This window comes from Panthera tigris, chromosome A3 (genome assembly GCF_018350195.1).
Source record: "Panthera tigris isolate Pti1 chromosome A3, P.tigris_Pti1_mat1.1, whole genome shotgun sequence".
NCBI classification, from domain to species: domain Eukaryota; kingdom Metazoa; phylum Chordata; class Mammalia; order Carnivora; family Felidae; genus Panthera; species Panthera tigris.
This window is the reverse complement of record NC_056662.1, coordinates 25115001-25129919: the sequence shown is the minus strand read 5'-3', so window position 1 is coordinate 25129919 and position 14919 is coordinate 25115001. Positions and strand designations below refer to the sequence as shown.

The window sequence follows — 14919 nt, the reverse complement described above, 5'->3', positions numbered from 1 at the left end:
ATTCGGGGCTTTGGAATTTGTGTTCCAAATAAAAGTATCATGAATTGAAAAAGAACCATGTGCCACATGCTGTCCTGAGCATCTTATCTGAATTGAGTCATTTAACTCTAGGAGGCATACTATTACTATTCCCATTTTACAGATGGGGAAACCAAGTTACAGAAAGATCACCTAGCTAGGAAATGGTGGGGCTACTAAGTAGTTGAGTCTGTAACCTTGACTACTTCTCTGTAACGAATGAAAAAAATGAATGAATATCCTTCCTATGGCTGGAGAGGAAGGAGATTTTGGCTTCCATGGTTTCTGGCTCTTCCTTACCTTTTCATTCATTTCTTCAGTTACTTACTCATCTTTTCATTTTTTCTTTTGCATGTAAGTCATTTCATACAGGCCCTGTGCTGGGAAATGAAAGTTCCTCTGCCCTCTTAGAGATCTCATAAAAGCCAAGGGTTATAATTCAGGGTTAGATGGGTTAGATGGTGACTTTAAAATTGTAGATGGAGGCGCCTGGGTGGTTCAGTCAGTTAAGCATCCGGCTCTTGATTTTGGCTCAGGTCATGATCTCACAGTTAGTGGATTCAAGCCCCATGTCAGGCTCTGTGCTGAGTGCAGAGCCTGCTCGGGATTCTCTCTTTCTCCCTCTCCCCCTGCCCCTCCCCCACTCATGCACCCATGTGTGCGTGCACATGCTCTCTCTCTCTCTCTCACTCAAAATAAAGAAGCATTTTAAAAAATGTAGATGAACAGGGATGCTTGGCTGGCTCAGGCAGTAGAGCATGCAGCTCTTGATCTGGGGGTCATGAGTTTGAGCCCCACATTGGGGATAGAGTTTTCCTAAAAAACAATAAATAAACAGGGGCGCCTGGGTGGCTCAGTCGGTTAAGCATCCGACTTCAGCTCAGGTCATGATCTCACAGTCCGTGAGTTCAAGCCCCATGTCAGGCCCTGTGTTGACAGCTCTGAGGCTGGAGCCTGCTTTGGATTCTGTGTCTCCGTCTCTCTCTGCCCCTCCCCCGCTCATGCTCTGTCTCTCTCACTCTCAAAAATGAATAAATGTTAAAAAAAAATTTTTTTTAAAGACAAATAAACAGATAAACAGATGGTAAACAAATAAATATAAATGAACATTCAAGGGCAGGATTTGTTTTGCCTGGCACAGCATTGAAAAGTCAAGAGGGCTTCACAGAAGCAGTGACACCTGAGTTGGGTCTTGAAGGATAAATAAAAATTTGTCAGGCTAAGAGAGAAAGGCCCTCTGGGTAGAAAAAATAGCCTGGCAGAAGCTCAGAACATGCATTGTGGGTGAGTAGTGGGAGTCATGAGGTTCTAAGCCTGACACTGGGCCCTGATCCTGGTTGGGGAGAATGGTTTCCACAACTGCTGGGAATGAGGGGCCCCTTGAGCTCAGGAGGTGGTGAGGGTTAGTGAGTCAGACCTAATGCCAACTCGTCTCTTCTGCCAGGTGTTTCCTTGTGAGCGCTACCTACGGCGTCATCTGCCCACCCACGGCAGTGGGGGCAGGTTCAAGTGCCAGGTGTGCAAGAAGTTCTTCCGGCGAGAGCACTACCTCAAACTGCATGCTCACATCCACTCAGGTGAGTGCCCTGCCCCCCATCAACTCCTGCCCAGTCCCCCTCCCTCTCTCTTCCCTTTCCCACCCCCCTCTAGCCTTTGCCCCTGTCTTTCTCCAGCCTTCTTCTCCCTCCCCGTCTTGTCCGTCCCCCACTCTCTCTTCATCCCCCTCCCCATCTCCTTTCTGGCCCCCTACCCACCTGCCCTCGCAAGTGAACAAAGGGTTCCCACCAACACTAAGGTAGACATGAATCCCTGTAGGCTGGTGGGGAGGACTCTTGGCTCTGCCCCCAACAGCTCACTCAGACCATTCTGAGCCCCTAGGGGTGGGGGTCCTGTTCTCACTACAGAATTCCCACCCAACCCCCTCTCCTTGGCTCCCCAGTTGAGACACATTGACATTTTCTTTTCTTTTCTTTTAAGTTTTTTTATTAAGTTTATATATTTATTATTTTTGAGAGAGAGCACAAGGGAGAGACAGAGAGAGAGGTAAAGAGAGAGAATCCCAAGCAGGACTCATGGCTGTCAGTGCAGTGGCTCAGTCAGCTAAGTGTCCGACTTCAGCTCACATCATGATCTCATGGTTCGTGAGTTCGAGCCCCGCATCAGGCTGGTTGCTGACAGCTCGGAGCCTGTCAGCTTCAGATTCAGGCTAGTTGCTGAAGCTCAGAGCTTCAGATTCAGTGTCTCCCCCATCTCTCTGTCCCTCCCCAACTTGTGCTCTCTTCCTCTCTCTCTCAAAAATAAACATTTAAAATAAGTAAGTAAATAAATAAATAAAAACTTTTTTTTTAAATAATAAATCTTAAAAAGTGTATGCATTGGTAATTTTGGTAGATATTACCAAATTACTCTGTTTATAGTTTTAAAAAGTATTATGCAAGGGGCACCTGGGTGGCTCATTGGGTTAAGCATCTGACTCTTGATTTAGGGTTGGGTCATGATCTCGAGGTTCATGAGATCGAGCCCCATATTGGGCTCTACCCTGCTGGGGTAGAGCCGGCTTGGGATTCTCTCTGCATCTCTCTCTGCCCCTCCCCACTGTGTGTTCTCTCTCTCTCTCTCTCTCTCTCTCTCTCTCTTTCTCTCTCTCTCTCTCTTTCTCTCTCTCAGAATTGATAAACATTAAAAAATTTTTGTTCAAAAGTATATGCTTATTTTAAAAATGAAGCAGTATTAAGAGCACCTGGGTGGCTTGATCGGTTAAGCATCTGACATCAGCTCATGTCATGATTTTACAGTTCGTGAGTTCAAGCCCCGAATCGGGCTCTCTGCTGTCAGCGCACAGCCTGCTTCAGATCCTTCATCCCCCTTTCTCCCTGCCCTTCCACTACTTGCGTGCACACGCTCTCTCTCTCTGTGTGTCTCTTGGTCTCTCTCTCTCAAACAAAACAAAATAAAATAAATGAAGCAGTATAGAAGTACATAAAGTAAAATGTTAAGTTCTCCCTTCAAATCGTAATTGTTACCGGTAGTTTGGTGTGTACCCTCCCTCAACTTTCTCCCTTCATATTCTGTGTGTATACAAACACCTATGGCGAGGGCCATTTGGGAGTATGAGGATTACATTTCTTTTCATTTTTTGTCTTAAGCTGTTCTACAAATTTCTTTCCTTACTTAGCAGTATGGCCAGGAGATCTTTCCAGATCAGAAAACACAGATGGACACTAATCTTTTTAATGACTGCAGAGCATTCCATTATAAGGACCAGAATTTCCTTAATCACCGGGTTGGCATTTTTCAAAAGTACTTTATTCATTCCAGAGGGAGAACAGAGAGGAAATAATGGCAGGTAATCCAGACAGCCCAGTAACAGTCCTTTTCCACAGGACAGGTTGTAAGCCCTGATGACAGCTGTCAGGTGAGAGCTGCTTTCCTCCCCTCCTGCCCCCACCCCCCCACCAGATTCTTTTGCAGCCGACGAGGAGCCACTCGGGTGGACTCTGCATCACACTGCTGGGCCGGCGTCTTAGTTCCCCCAAACACTAGGTGCAGACCGTGACCTTCAGTTTTCTCATCCAGTACTTACCTCATAGTTCATTACAACGATTCCAGTAGATAAGGTATAATTCCCCTCTCTGCCTCAGTGGGCCCCTTTCAGTAAATGCCACAACCATTCACCTGTCACTCAGGCCCACCTTAGACTCGTCCTTGACACCCTTCCCCTCACACCCCACAGTCAGTCCATTGGCAAAGGCTGCCGATTCTGCTTTCCTGACGTTGCCTGTACTGGCTGCTTCCCATGCCTCCACCCCCACCCCTTCACTGTATTTTCTGCATGCAGCTAGAAGGAGACTGTGAAACTCTTAAGTCAGATCGGTCCTCCCTCTGCTCAGCCACTCTGGTGGCTTCTCCTCTTGCTCAGAGTAAAAACCCAGGCCTTCCAGGCCCTCCCTGTTGGGCCAGGCTGTCTCCCTAACCTCCCCTTCTGCCTCATTCTCTCTCCCCTACTCTGTTCCAGCCATACTGGCCTCCCCTGTCTTCAGACATACCACACATTCCCATCTTTCCTTCAGCCTGGGACCCTGACTCTGGTTTCCATCATGGCTTGCTCCCCTCCTACCTCACATCTCCCTTCTTGTCTCATCAGAAAGGCCTTTTCTTTTCTTTTTCTTTTTCTTTTTTAAACTTCAATGTTTGTTTATTTATTTTTGAGAGACAGAGATAGAGCATGAGCAGGGGAGGGGCAGACAGAGAGGAAGACACAAAATCTAAAGCAGGCTCCAGGCTCTGAGCTGTCAGCACAGAGCCCAACATGGGGCTCAAACCCACAAACCATGAGATCATGACTTGAGCCAAAATCAGACATTTAACTTACTGAGCCACCCAGGCGCCCCAAGCCTTTTCTGACCGCCCTCTCTGAAATAGCTCCCTTCTTCTCCTTGGAAAAACAAAGTCATGAGGAATGGGAAAGGCTGTTTTCTCCCAGGCCACTTCTTTAGAGGAGCTGCTACCCTCTAGTGTGCCCCATATTCGGACTCCATCTCATGGGACTCCCTCCCCCGCCTCCATCTGTGTCTTCTACAGGTGAGAAGCCCTACAAATGCTCAGTGTGCGAGTCTGCATTCAACCGTAAGGACAAACTGAAGAGACACATGTTGATCCATGAGCCATTCAAGAAATATAAATGCCCCTTCTCGTGAGTAGAAACTGGCATGAGTGGGAGGGGCAGCTTTACCCAGCAGTGGGACACAAAAACGTCAGGGCTGAGTTTCTGAAGGCCCTCTCTCCTTTTTCCTGCTGTGGGCCTGGCTGCCTACCTACTCCCCACTCTGCTTCCCAGCCTGGCCCTTTGGGTAAACAGGAAGTCCCTCATGCCCTGCACTAGCACAGAGGCCAGCAAGAGAGTCCTGAGTTTGGTGAGATCCTTCTGACCAGTGGTTTTGGGTTCTAGGACACACACGGGCTGCAGTAAAGAGTTTAATCGGCCGGACAAACTGAAGGCTCATATCCTCTCCCACTCTGGTAAGTGACTCCTGGACATATCAACAGGGTCTGGTTCAGCTCAAAGTCCCTGGGACAGGCCCTCTGGAAACAGCAGGCACATCCCATGTGGCTTTTTTTTTTCTTTTTAACGTTTTATTTATCTTTGAGACAGGGAGAGACAGAGCATGAACAGGGGAGGGTCAGAGAGAGGGAGACACAGAATCTGAAACAGGCTCCAGGCTCCGAGCTGTCAGCACAGAGCCTGACGCGGGGCTCGAACTCACAGACCGTGAGATCATGACCTGAGCCGAAGTCGGCTGCTTAACCGACTGAGCCACCCAGGCGCCCCTCCCATGTGGCTTTTAATCACTGCCTGGTATATTCCAGCCAACAGACTTTTGCTCGTGGGAGCCATGAACCAGGCCTGCATTAGGGACCTCAGGGTCCTACAGAGGTGAGTCAGATACACTGCCCTGGGCTGAGGGGAAGCTGACCTAAGAGGAGATAGCTCATAAATCAGAGAGGTGCCCGGTGTGATAGAGGTGTGGATCAGGTGTGGAGGAAGATCAGGTTCCAACTGGCTCCAAGACACGGCCAGGAAGGCTCCTTGGTACCCTCAGCAGAGCGGGGCAGGTGGGGTGTGGAGCAAGGGTCTTCACCCTGCTCCTCGGTTTCCCAGGGGCTCCATGACTCTTCTTTGGGTGCTGCTGCATCCCCAGAGCAGCTTGGCTGTCTTTCCACATACCGTTTGGGCTAGAACATGGTTTCTTGGCACTATTGATATTTTGTACTGGCTGATGCTGTGTGAGGGGGCTGCCATGTGTATTATAGGATGTTTAGCAATATACTTAGCCTCTACCCTCTAGATGTCAGTGGCTTCTTCCCCACAGTTAGGACAATCACAAATGTCTCCAGGGGACAAAAGTCTCCTGGACGGTAAAATTGCGCCTGGTTAAGAATCATGGGTTTAAAGAAAGGATTTAGTTGCTGAAGAAAGTTTGAAACCTGAGAGCGTAGAGTTGAGGACTTTGCAGACAGATGGCCTGTGTTTGATTTTTAGCACTACCACTGTCCTGCCGTGTTGCCTCATGCAAGTCTCTGCCCCTCTCTGAGCCTTCATCCGAGGGAGGCTGAGGAGAGCATGGCTCAGGCTGAGCGTGGGCTGGACTTGCCTTCATGGTGGATACGGAGGCACCAGTGATTCATTGAGTGACTGACTATTGAGAACTTATCACATGTCAGACTCTGGAGGTGACATGGGGGAATCAGATGGGCAGATCCCCACCCTGCCCTCCTGGGGAAGCTTAGCATTCAGTGGCAAAGATTGAAAATGAACAACAAAAAAATAAGTATTTTACAGAGAAGTATGCAGACTACAAAGACAGGAATAAACAGTGAGGGGGCAGAGAAAGATATGAGGCAGGTATCAGGGACAGTCTCCTAGAGGAGGTGACATGAGAGCTGTCTTAAGGGATGAGAAAAGCCAGGAAATAGCTTCCAGAAGGAGGGAGCAAGTACAAAATCTTGAAGCAGAGAAGGGACTGGGGGTGTTTAAGACCAGGAGAGGTGAGTGGGAGTATGGAGCTCAGAGAACAAGTGGGGGGAAGGAGGGAATGGGGCTGAGAGGTGAAGGGAGTGGTCAGACTGCACAGGGCTTTGTGGGGAACTTGGCAAATCACTGGAAGGTTCAGAGCAGAGAATGTCACAATCCTTTGTGTATTTCATGAAACCATTTCTAGCTGCCCTGTGGGGACGGTCTGAGGGGGCCGGGGTGAGACAGACAGACCAGAGAGGAAAGAGATGATGGTGACCTGGCTAAGTCAGCTAAGGTTTGGGGGCTGAACATCCTATTCCAGGCAGAGGGAAACAGCAAGTGCAAAGGCCCAGAGGCAGGAGCCAGCTTAGTGCCCTGAGGAAGGCATGTGTGGCTGGCCGCGAGTCAGTGGCTGGAAGAAGGGGGGACATGAGACTGACAGGAGAGCAGGGGCCCAGATCGCACACACGCTCAGCTGGGAGAAGTGGGGAGATGAGACTGGCAGGGAGCAGGGCCCAGATCACGCACGCGCTCAGAGGACAAGCCGAGAGACTGGGTTTTATTCCAAGTGCAGAGGTGCGGTTGCAAAGTAAGGGGTCTGAGTGCCTCTCTCTGACTTTGCCCCCCTCCCCCCACCCCAGGCATGAAGCTCCACAAGTGCGCCCTGTGCAGCAAGTCCTTCAGCCGCCGTGCCCACCTCGCGGAGCACCAGCGCGCCCACACGGGCAACTACAAGTTCCGCTGTGCTGGCTGTGCCAAGGGCTTTTCCCGACACAAATACCTCAAGGATCACCGCTGCCGCCTTGGCCCCCAAAAGGACAAGGACCTGCAAGCCCGGCGGCCCTCCCGGAGGAGGGCGGCCCCCCGCAGCGGCAGCAGTGGTGGGCGCAAGGTGGTGACCCCCTTGCCTGACCCACTGGGGCTGGAGGAACTGAAAGACACAGGGGCTGGGCCTGTGCCGGAGGCTGCCCCAGGCAAACCGCCCTTCTCAGAGCCAGATGCAGTGCTGTCCATCGTAGTGGGTGGCACGGTGGGTGGCGAGCCTGAGCTGGTAGTGCCTGGGCATGCCGAGAGCCTGGGCTCCAACCTGGCGCTGGCGGAGCTGCAGGCAGGGACTGAGGGCCCATGTGCCATGCTCGCTGTGCCTGTGTACATCCAGGCCTCAGAGTGATGGACCCACGGGGTTTGCTCCCAGAGCCTGGCCTCATGCTCACCTTTGGGTCCAGACGTCAGGGGCCAGCTAGAGATTCTTTCCAACGGAAGTGAGCCATGGGCTGAAATCCTTTTGGAGTGTCATGTATAAACCTTGGCCTGTGGCCAGCCTGCCATGGCCCCAATTCTGCTGGAGAGCCCTGAAGCATTCTGGAATCTGAGGCAGGGCTGCCTACAGCTTCCAGGTCAGGGCAGCGGAGAGAAGAGAGATGGCCGAGCTGAGCAACCCCAGGGTCTGGCTGGTCCAGGCTGGTGTCGGCCCACCTAAGAGAGAAGACGGGGTGGTCCTGCCGCCCCTCCTCCAGGCTGTCTTGGTGTGGCCTTTAGTCAAGCTGCTCTTCTGGAGGCCTGAGATTGTTAGAGCCCTGATCTGCTGGACCTTTTCATACACAGTTCCTTACGATATCCCCAGGTGACTCTGATGTAGGCATTTAGGCGGCACTCAAGTGTCATGGTTAGAGTGCAGCCATCAGCCAGTTTTGGCTTCACATCTAAGCACTGCTGCTCACTTGCTGTGTGACCTTGGGTAAGTCACTTTACCTCTCTGAGCCCTGTATTTCTCACCTGTACAGTGGGGGGTGGGTATGACAGTTCAACTCCATAGGGCTGTCGTGGGGTCCAGTATGATGAAACGTGCAGAGGACTTGGCATAATGCTTGGCACTTGAAAAGTGCTCAATAAATGTTTTTATCAAAATGTGTACCCAATGGCTCAGGCCCGAGCCTTGGGAGTTTCTGCCCCTGGGTGGCAGCACTCCCTCCTCCAAAGTGTGTGGGGGCTGAGAGGTCCCATGGCCCCTTGCACACAGCTGTGCTACCCTGTTAGCCATGGAGAGGTTTGGTGTTCCCGGAATGGTTATTTCAGAGCATGGCCATGGAAGAGGTTTTAACTCACTTTTGAAAATGCAGGATCCTGGGCCTTGCCCCAAACGCTACTGCATCAGAAGCTCTGATCAGAGCCAGAAGTCCATCTCAAGCAGGCCTCTAGAATCCGTAGTTGCCCCCACCGCCAGCACTCTCTCCGCCTCCCCAGCTAGTCCAGAGGAGGAGTGAATCGGGGAGGCAGGGAAGAGAAAGGGGACCTTGACCAGTGTTTCCTCATTTATATCCACAACCACCCTGCTGGGCCACACTGGCCAGTTACAGGAGAGGAAACAGGCTGGAGAAGGGACAGGGTGGGGCGTGGCAGGGCTGTCAGGCTCAGTTTGATGACTCAGTTTCCTCAAAGGCTGGTACGTCCCTGAGACATCTGTGCTGGGGCTGTGGGCTGGAGCTGAGAGCAAGCCCATCTTCCCCTCAGGAAGGGTGTGATGCAGGAGGAACAGCAAGTGAGGAAGTAGCACACAGCTGAGGCAGTGAGAACTGTAAGCCCACCCAGCCTTCAGGGCCAGAAGAAGGACTGGCGAGGACTGAAGATCTGTCCAGGGGAGGTCACATTTGAGCTGGTCCTTGACACAGAATGTTTTGATGGATGGATAAAGGGAGGAAGGCATGCCAGGGAGAGCGAGCCATGAGCAAAGGCTTCGAGGTATAATTCTGGGGCTAATGCAAGGTCCAGGGTGACCAGAGATTTAGCGGTAGTAGGTAGATCATGACAATTGCTAATATGCTTCAAGCTTCCACCTGATGGACACTTCCACATGATGGATACACAGCACTTCAGCCCCATCGGGTGGAAATTGTAACTTATTTTACAAATGAGGAAACAGACACAGAGCTCCTCGCCCAAGTTCACACAGCTAGTCAGTCACAGAGCTGGGATTCAGGCAGGAATGGCCTGCCTCCATGTGCTGTTAGCTACTTTGCTCTATTGAAATAGGAGTTGATGTCGAATCAGAGATACTCTTGGTTAAAGAATTTGGATTTTATTCTCTACAAAGTGGAGGAGTCATGGGAGACATTAATGTCCATTTTTAACAATCGTGACATTAAATAAAATGTTAAAAAATCACATCTCCATCCTAATACAACTGTTTAAGGTATATTTCTGTCTCTGCCTATCAGTATACACACGCGTGAACATTTACCAATAATCGTGAAGACTAATGTTGACTAGGTACCTGTGCCATATGCCTGACATGTTCTAAGCACTTTGAGGTGGGTGCTACTTCTAATTCCATTTCATGGTCGAGATGAGGCAAAAGGCACAGGGAGGTTAAGCAGCTCCAAATCACACAACAGTAAGTGGCAGAGCCAGGCCACAGACCAAGGGACATATTGGGGCACCTGGGTGGCTCAGTCGGCTATGCATCTAACTCTTGGTTTCCGCTCAGGTCATGATCTCACAATTAGTGGGTTCGAGCCTCATGTCATTATCAGCGTGGAGCCTGTTTGGGATTCTCTCTCCCTGCTCTCAGCCCCTCCCCTGCTCTCTCGCTCTCTCTCTTTCTTGAAGTAAATAAATAAACATTAAAAAAAGAACAAGGAAAATATCAAGTCCTAATATTTATTTTTTTTTAATTTGAAAAAAAAATTTTTTTTTTAACGTTTATTTATTTTTGAGACAGAGAGAGACAGAGCATGAACGGGGAGGGTCAGAGAGAGAGGGAGACACAGAATCTGAAACAGGCTCCAGGCTCTGAGCGGTCAGCACAGAGCCCGACGCAGGGCTCGAACTCACGGACCGTGAGGTCGTGACCTGAGCCGAAGTCAGCCGCTTAACTGACTGAGCCACCTGGGCGCCCAAGTCCTAATATTTAATAGATGCACAGTTGGACTGCAAGGGAGGAAGCTTGGACCATAATAACTAAATCCCTCCTAGGTAGGCAGATGGGATGACTGAGGCCTAGAAAGAGGAAGGCCCTTGGTCAAGGGTCACTCTAAGTTGACAACAGAGCTGCTCCAGGACCCCAGAGTCCCTCATAGACCTCCAAGATGCTGGGAGAATGAAGTGTAAAGAGGGTCTGTCCTGAGCATCCAGGGTCCCACAGATTTTGACATTAAGCAGAGCTAGGTTTGAATCCTGACTCTGCCCCTTCCCAGCTGTGTGACTGTGGCAAGTCACTTCACTTCTCTGAACCTCAGTGGCCTCATATGTCAAATGGGGAGAATAATAGTACCTACCCAACAAGGTTATTAGAATTCAGAGGGAAGGGGCACCTGGGTGGCTCAGTGGGTTAAGCATCTGACTTCAGCACAGGCTATGATCTCAGGGTTCGTGAGTCCGATCCCCGCATCGGGCTCACTGCTGTCAGCACGGAGCCCACTTCGGATCCTCTGTCCCCCTCTGTCTCTGCCCTTCTCCCCACGTGCACTCGCTCTCTCAAAATAAATAGATAAATTTAAAAAATGTGAAAAGAAAATATTTTTTAAAAATTGGGAGATTTCATATAAAAATCTGGATTCTGACTTCTGTTGAAAATTAGGATGTCTGGGGACACGTGGGTGGGTCAGTTGGTTGAGCGCCTGACTTGGGCTCAGGTCATGATGTCAATTTCTTGAGTTCGAGCCCCACATCAGGCTCACTGCTGTCAGCCTGTCAGTGCAGAGCCCTCTTCGGATCCTTTGTCCCCCTTTCTCTGCCCCTCCCTTGCTTGCACTCTCCCTAAAATAAACAAATATTAAAAAAAAAAAAAATTAGGCAGGGAGACAGCAGTCAGGTGGAGCTGAGCTAGCAGCCCCTTTAAATGGGTACATACATTCTGGATGCCATAGTTCCTGTTTTTCTCTACTGTCTCCCTGACGTTGCAGCTGGATGTCAGTTGCTACTTGCCATACTTGTGTTGATTTGTTTTAGAATAGAGACATAATTCTAATTTCCCATGTCTTTCAAGAGTAGGAGAACAAGATGGCCAGAGAGGGTCACATGATATTTTTTATGTTCCTGACCTCCTCAATCATCTTACTGTCTGGACCTGAGGTATACGACTTGAAGAACCCTGTAAATAGTGCTTTGTTTTCTCCCTTCCACTTCTAGTCCTCTATTTGCCTCTAAGCTAGCTGGCCTCAGTTTCTCTTTCAATAAACGTGGGGAATTGAGTCATAGCTAACTTTACTGTCCACTAAGTGCCCAACCTTGTGCTCTGTGTCTTATTTACATGTCACTGAGTCCTCAAGACACCCCTTGGAAGCAAGCTCTCTTATAATGCCCAGTTTATATATGGGGAAACCGAGACTCACTCGGAGAGGTGTAACAACCTGCCCGAAGACTCAGCTAGAATGTGTGGAGCTGGGCTTCAAACCCAGGGCTGACAGACTCCAAAGTTCCTACCTTGTCTTAGGATCGCTAAAGCTCTCACCAGCTCTGATAGGCCAGTATTTGGGGCTTTTTTTTTAAATCACTTCTCCAAAGCTCCAACCACTTTTCATCTCTGCCATCGCTTCCCTGTCCAGGCTGCAAGCCTCTTTTGCATGGATGATTGCATCAGCCTTCTCTTTGATCTCCCTGCTTTCTCTCTCTCTACACCATGATCCATTCTCTTGACAACAGCCCAAGGGATCTTTCTAGAGCCTCAATCAGATTATGCCAGTTTCCTGTTTAAAACTCTAGTGGCTTCCAATATCTCCCAGAATGAAATCTAAAGTTTTCCTGGTAGATTTCAAGATTCTACATGATACGGCCCGTGTCTCCTACCACTCTTTTCTTCTCTCATTCTACTCCAGCCATACTTGCCCTCTTGCTGCTTTTCCATCATGTAAATTAGTTCCTGCCTCAGGGCCTTTGTCCTTGCTGTTCCCTCTGTCTAGAATGCCCTTACCCCAGATTTTCCTATGGCTGGCCCCCTCCCTCTATTTATCTTTGTCCAAAAGTTATTTCCTCAGGCTTTCCCTGGCCAATCTGTCTAAAATAGCCCCCACCCTACCCCCATCACACTTTAGTCCCTTACTCTTCTTTTTTATCCATCATCCTTGACACTATATTAGATATTTCTCTTTTTTTTTTTTTTTAAGATTTTATTGTTAAGTAATCTCTACAACTCAACATGGGGGCTCAAACTCACACCCCTGAGATCAAGAGTCGCATGCTCCACTGACTGAGCCAGGCAGGTGCCCCTAGACATTTCTTTATTGTCTGTTCCCCTCATTAAAAACCAAAAATTCCACAAGGACAAGGACTTTTCTCTGTTTTGTTCGCTGATACATCTATGGTGCCTAGAACTGCTCAGGAATTGCTCGATCAATATTTATTGAATAAACCAACAACAGCACTTTGAGGAAACAAGACCCACTCTACCACCCCTCCTCCCGTTCCATGGAGGCCAAGGGTAAGTTTCCCTCAGTAAGCATCTGCCATGTAGGCTAACCCAATACACTGTAAAGCCCCATTTTCCTTTGTTTTAAGAGGAAGCCGAGGGGCGCCTGGGTGGCTCAGTCGGTTAAGCGTCCGACTTCGGCTCAGGTCATGATCTCACAGTCCGTGAGTTCGAGCCCCGCATCGGGCTCTGGGCTGACAGCTCAGAGCCTGGAGCCCGTTTCAGATTCTGTGTCTCCCTCTCTCTCTGCCCCTCCCCTGTTCATGCTCTATCTCTCTCTGTCTCAAAAATAAATAAACTTTAAAAAAAAAAATTAAAAAAAAAAAGAGGAAGCCGAGACCATCTGGGACAAATGACCGAGGCAGTGGTTTGGAAATCTCAGTTGACACAGCAGGTATCTGGTGTGGCCCAGCAGAACCAGTTGGACCAGTTCTGCCTCCCTTGGGAAGGCTGGAGTGGAGGTGGCAGCTGCAGGTGTTCCCAACCCCCCAAAGCTGCCAGCAAATGCCCCCCACGGGTTCTCAGGTCCTGTAGGGTGGGAGCAGAAAGCCCAGCAGATTCCACCCCAGGGTTGGGGGTGAACCCCTGCTCACCAAGGATGGCTTATGGGTGGTCAGGCACAGAATCCTGAGGCCAGGGGCTGAGGCCCAACTTCAGGGCCTTGAGCCCTTTGTAGAATCCTGGAGAATAAAATGAGGCACAGAGAGGGAAGAGGTCTTGTCCAAGGTCTCATAGCAAGGCTAAATCCAAATCTAGTTCTCCTGCCCCCCAAGTCACTGCTCCCTCAGCCCACTCATGTATTCATTTCACAAATGTTTTTATTAAGTGCCTACTATATGCTAGGCATACTTCTAGGCATTGACAACACATTATGAGCCAAACAAATAATGATCTGTGGAAGAAGCAGACGATAAACAGCAAAAAAGCAAATTATATAATACGTTAGAAGGTGATAAGTACTATAGAAAAAAAAGAAAAAGCAGAGGAGAGTAGAATGTGAGTGTGGGGTGGGGCGCATGTTGCAGCATTGTATGGGGTGGCCTGAAAAGCCTTTCAGAAGGAAGCACTTGACCCTCTAGGCCACAGAGCCTGTTGCATGGCCTACACATGCTTGGATGAAGAGGTATGGAGTAGGCAGGCCCTGGAACCTACCATTAACTCAAGGGCAGGGGCCCTTCCAGAGCAGTCTCCACCCCCGCTCCCCACTTGCCTCTCTCAGGTTCTGCTGGGTCTCTCCTACCCCTACTGCTAACTTTGCCCTGTTCCCAGGGAGGTCATTCATACCTGCTCCCGGGCTCATCACACTTCATTTATTTGTGTTTATTTGTGCATCTCTCTCTATCCATTCATTCATTTGGATGAAGGCAGTGTAGAATAGAGAGGTTAAGGAGGTTGTCCTTACAGTAAGACTCTCAGCTTTGCCCCCACAAGCTTGTGACCTTGGGCAAGCTGTTCAACTTCTGTTTCCCCAGTACTTAATAATATAAAATGGGGACAATGGTAATGCCCACTTCATGCAGGTGTGCAAGCTAGATGAGGTAATGGATGTAAACGCTCAGCTCAGTGTCTTGCTTAGCATGAAGTACTCAATAAAGATTTCCGATTGTTTGCTGGGAGTTCAAATGCCAGCCACGTCACTTAATAATGGTATTGATGAGGGAGCATGAGGAAAGTTGAGGGGCAAAGCACAAGCTAGCAACACCTCCCACCCCCTGCCCCAGGTGGGATCTTGTGATATTCCTCAGACACTCCCGGCTACCCAAGAACAAAGGAAAGGGGTTTAAGTGCTTGCTATGGTAATGTGGGAAACTAAGGCAAATGAAAAATTAAATTCCCTTACTGCCTATAGCCCATTGACAAGTCCTTGAAACCAGCAGAGTGATCTCCCTCTAGGAGCTCAGCTGCCTTCAACATGACACTTTGCTAGGGGCAAAAGAGAACCTTGGCTTAACATTGTCCCAACCTCGAGGATCCAGTCAGTCTA

General features: G+C 49.5%; 1 protein-coding gene across 3 annotated transcripts in view; it reads left to right on the top strand.

Annotated features, from left to right (window-relative positions):
- Positions 1-9959, top strand: part of ZNF341 (zinc finger protein 341) — a 46429-nt gene extending 36470 nt beyond the window's left edge. For all 3 annotated transcript variants that reach the window (XM_042980590.1, XM_042980591.1, XM_042980592.1), the window contains 4 exons: positions 1463-1595; positions 4600-4711; positions 4967-5037; positions 7174-9959. In XM_042980590.1, the coding sequence (XP_042836524.1) occupies positions 1463-1595; positions 4600-4711; positions 4967-5037; positions 7174-7703 (846 nt within the window). In that variant the 3' untranslated portion in view covers positions 7704-9959. The remainder of the gene's footprint in view (positions 1-1462; positions 1596-4599; positions 4712-4966; positions 5038-7173) is intronic.
- The last annotated feature ends 4960 nt before the right edge of the window (positions 9960-14919 follow it).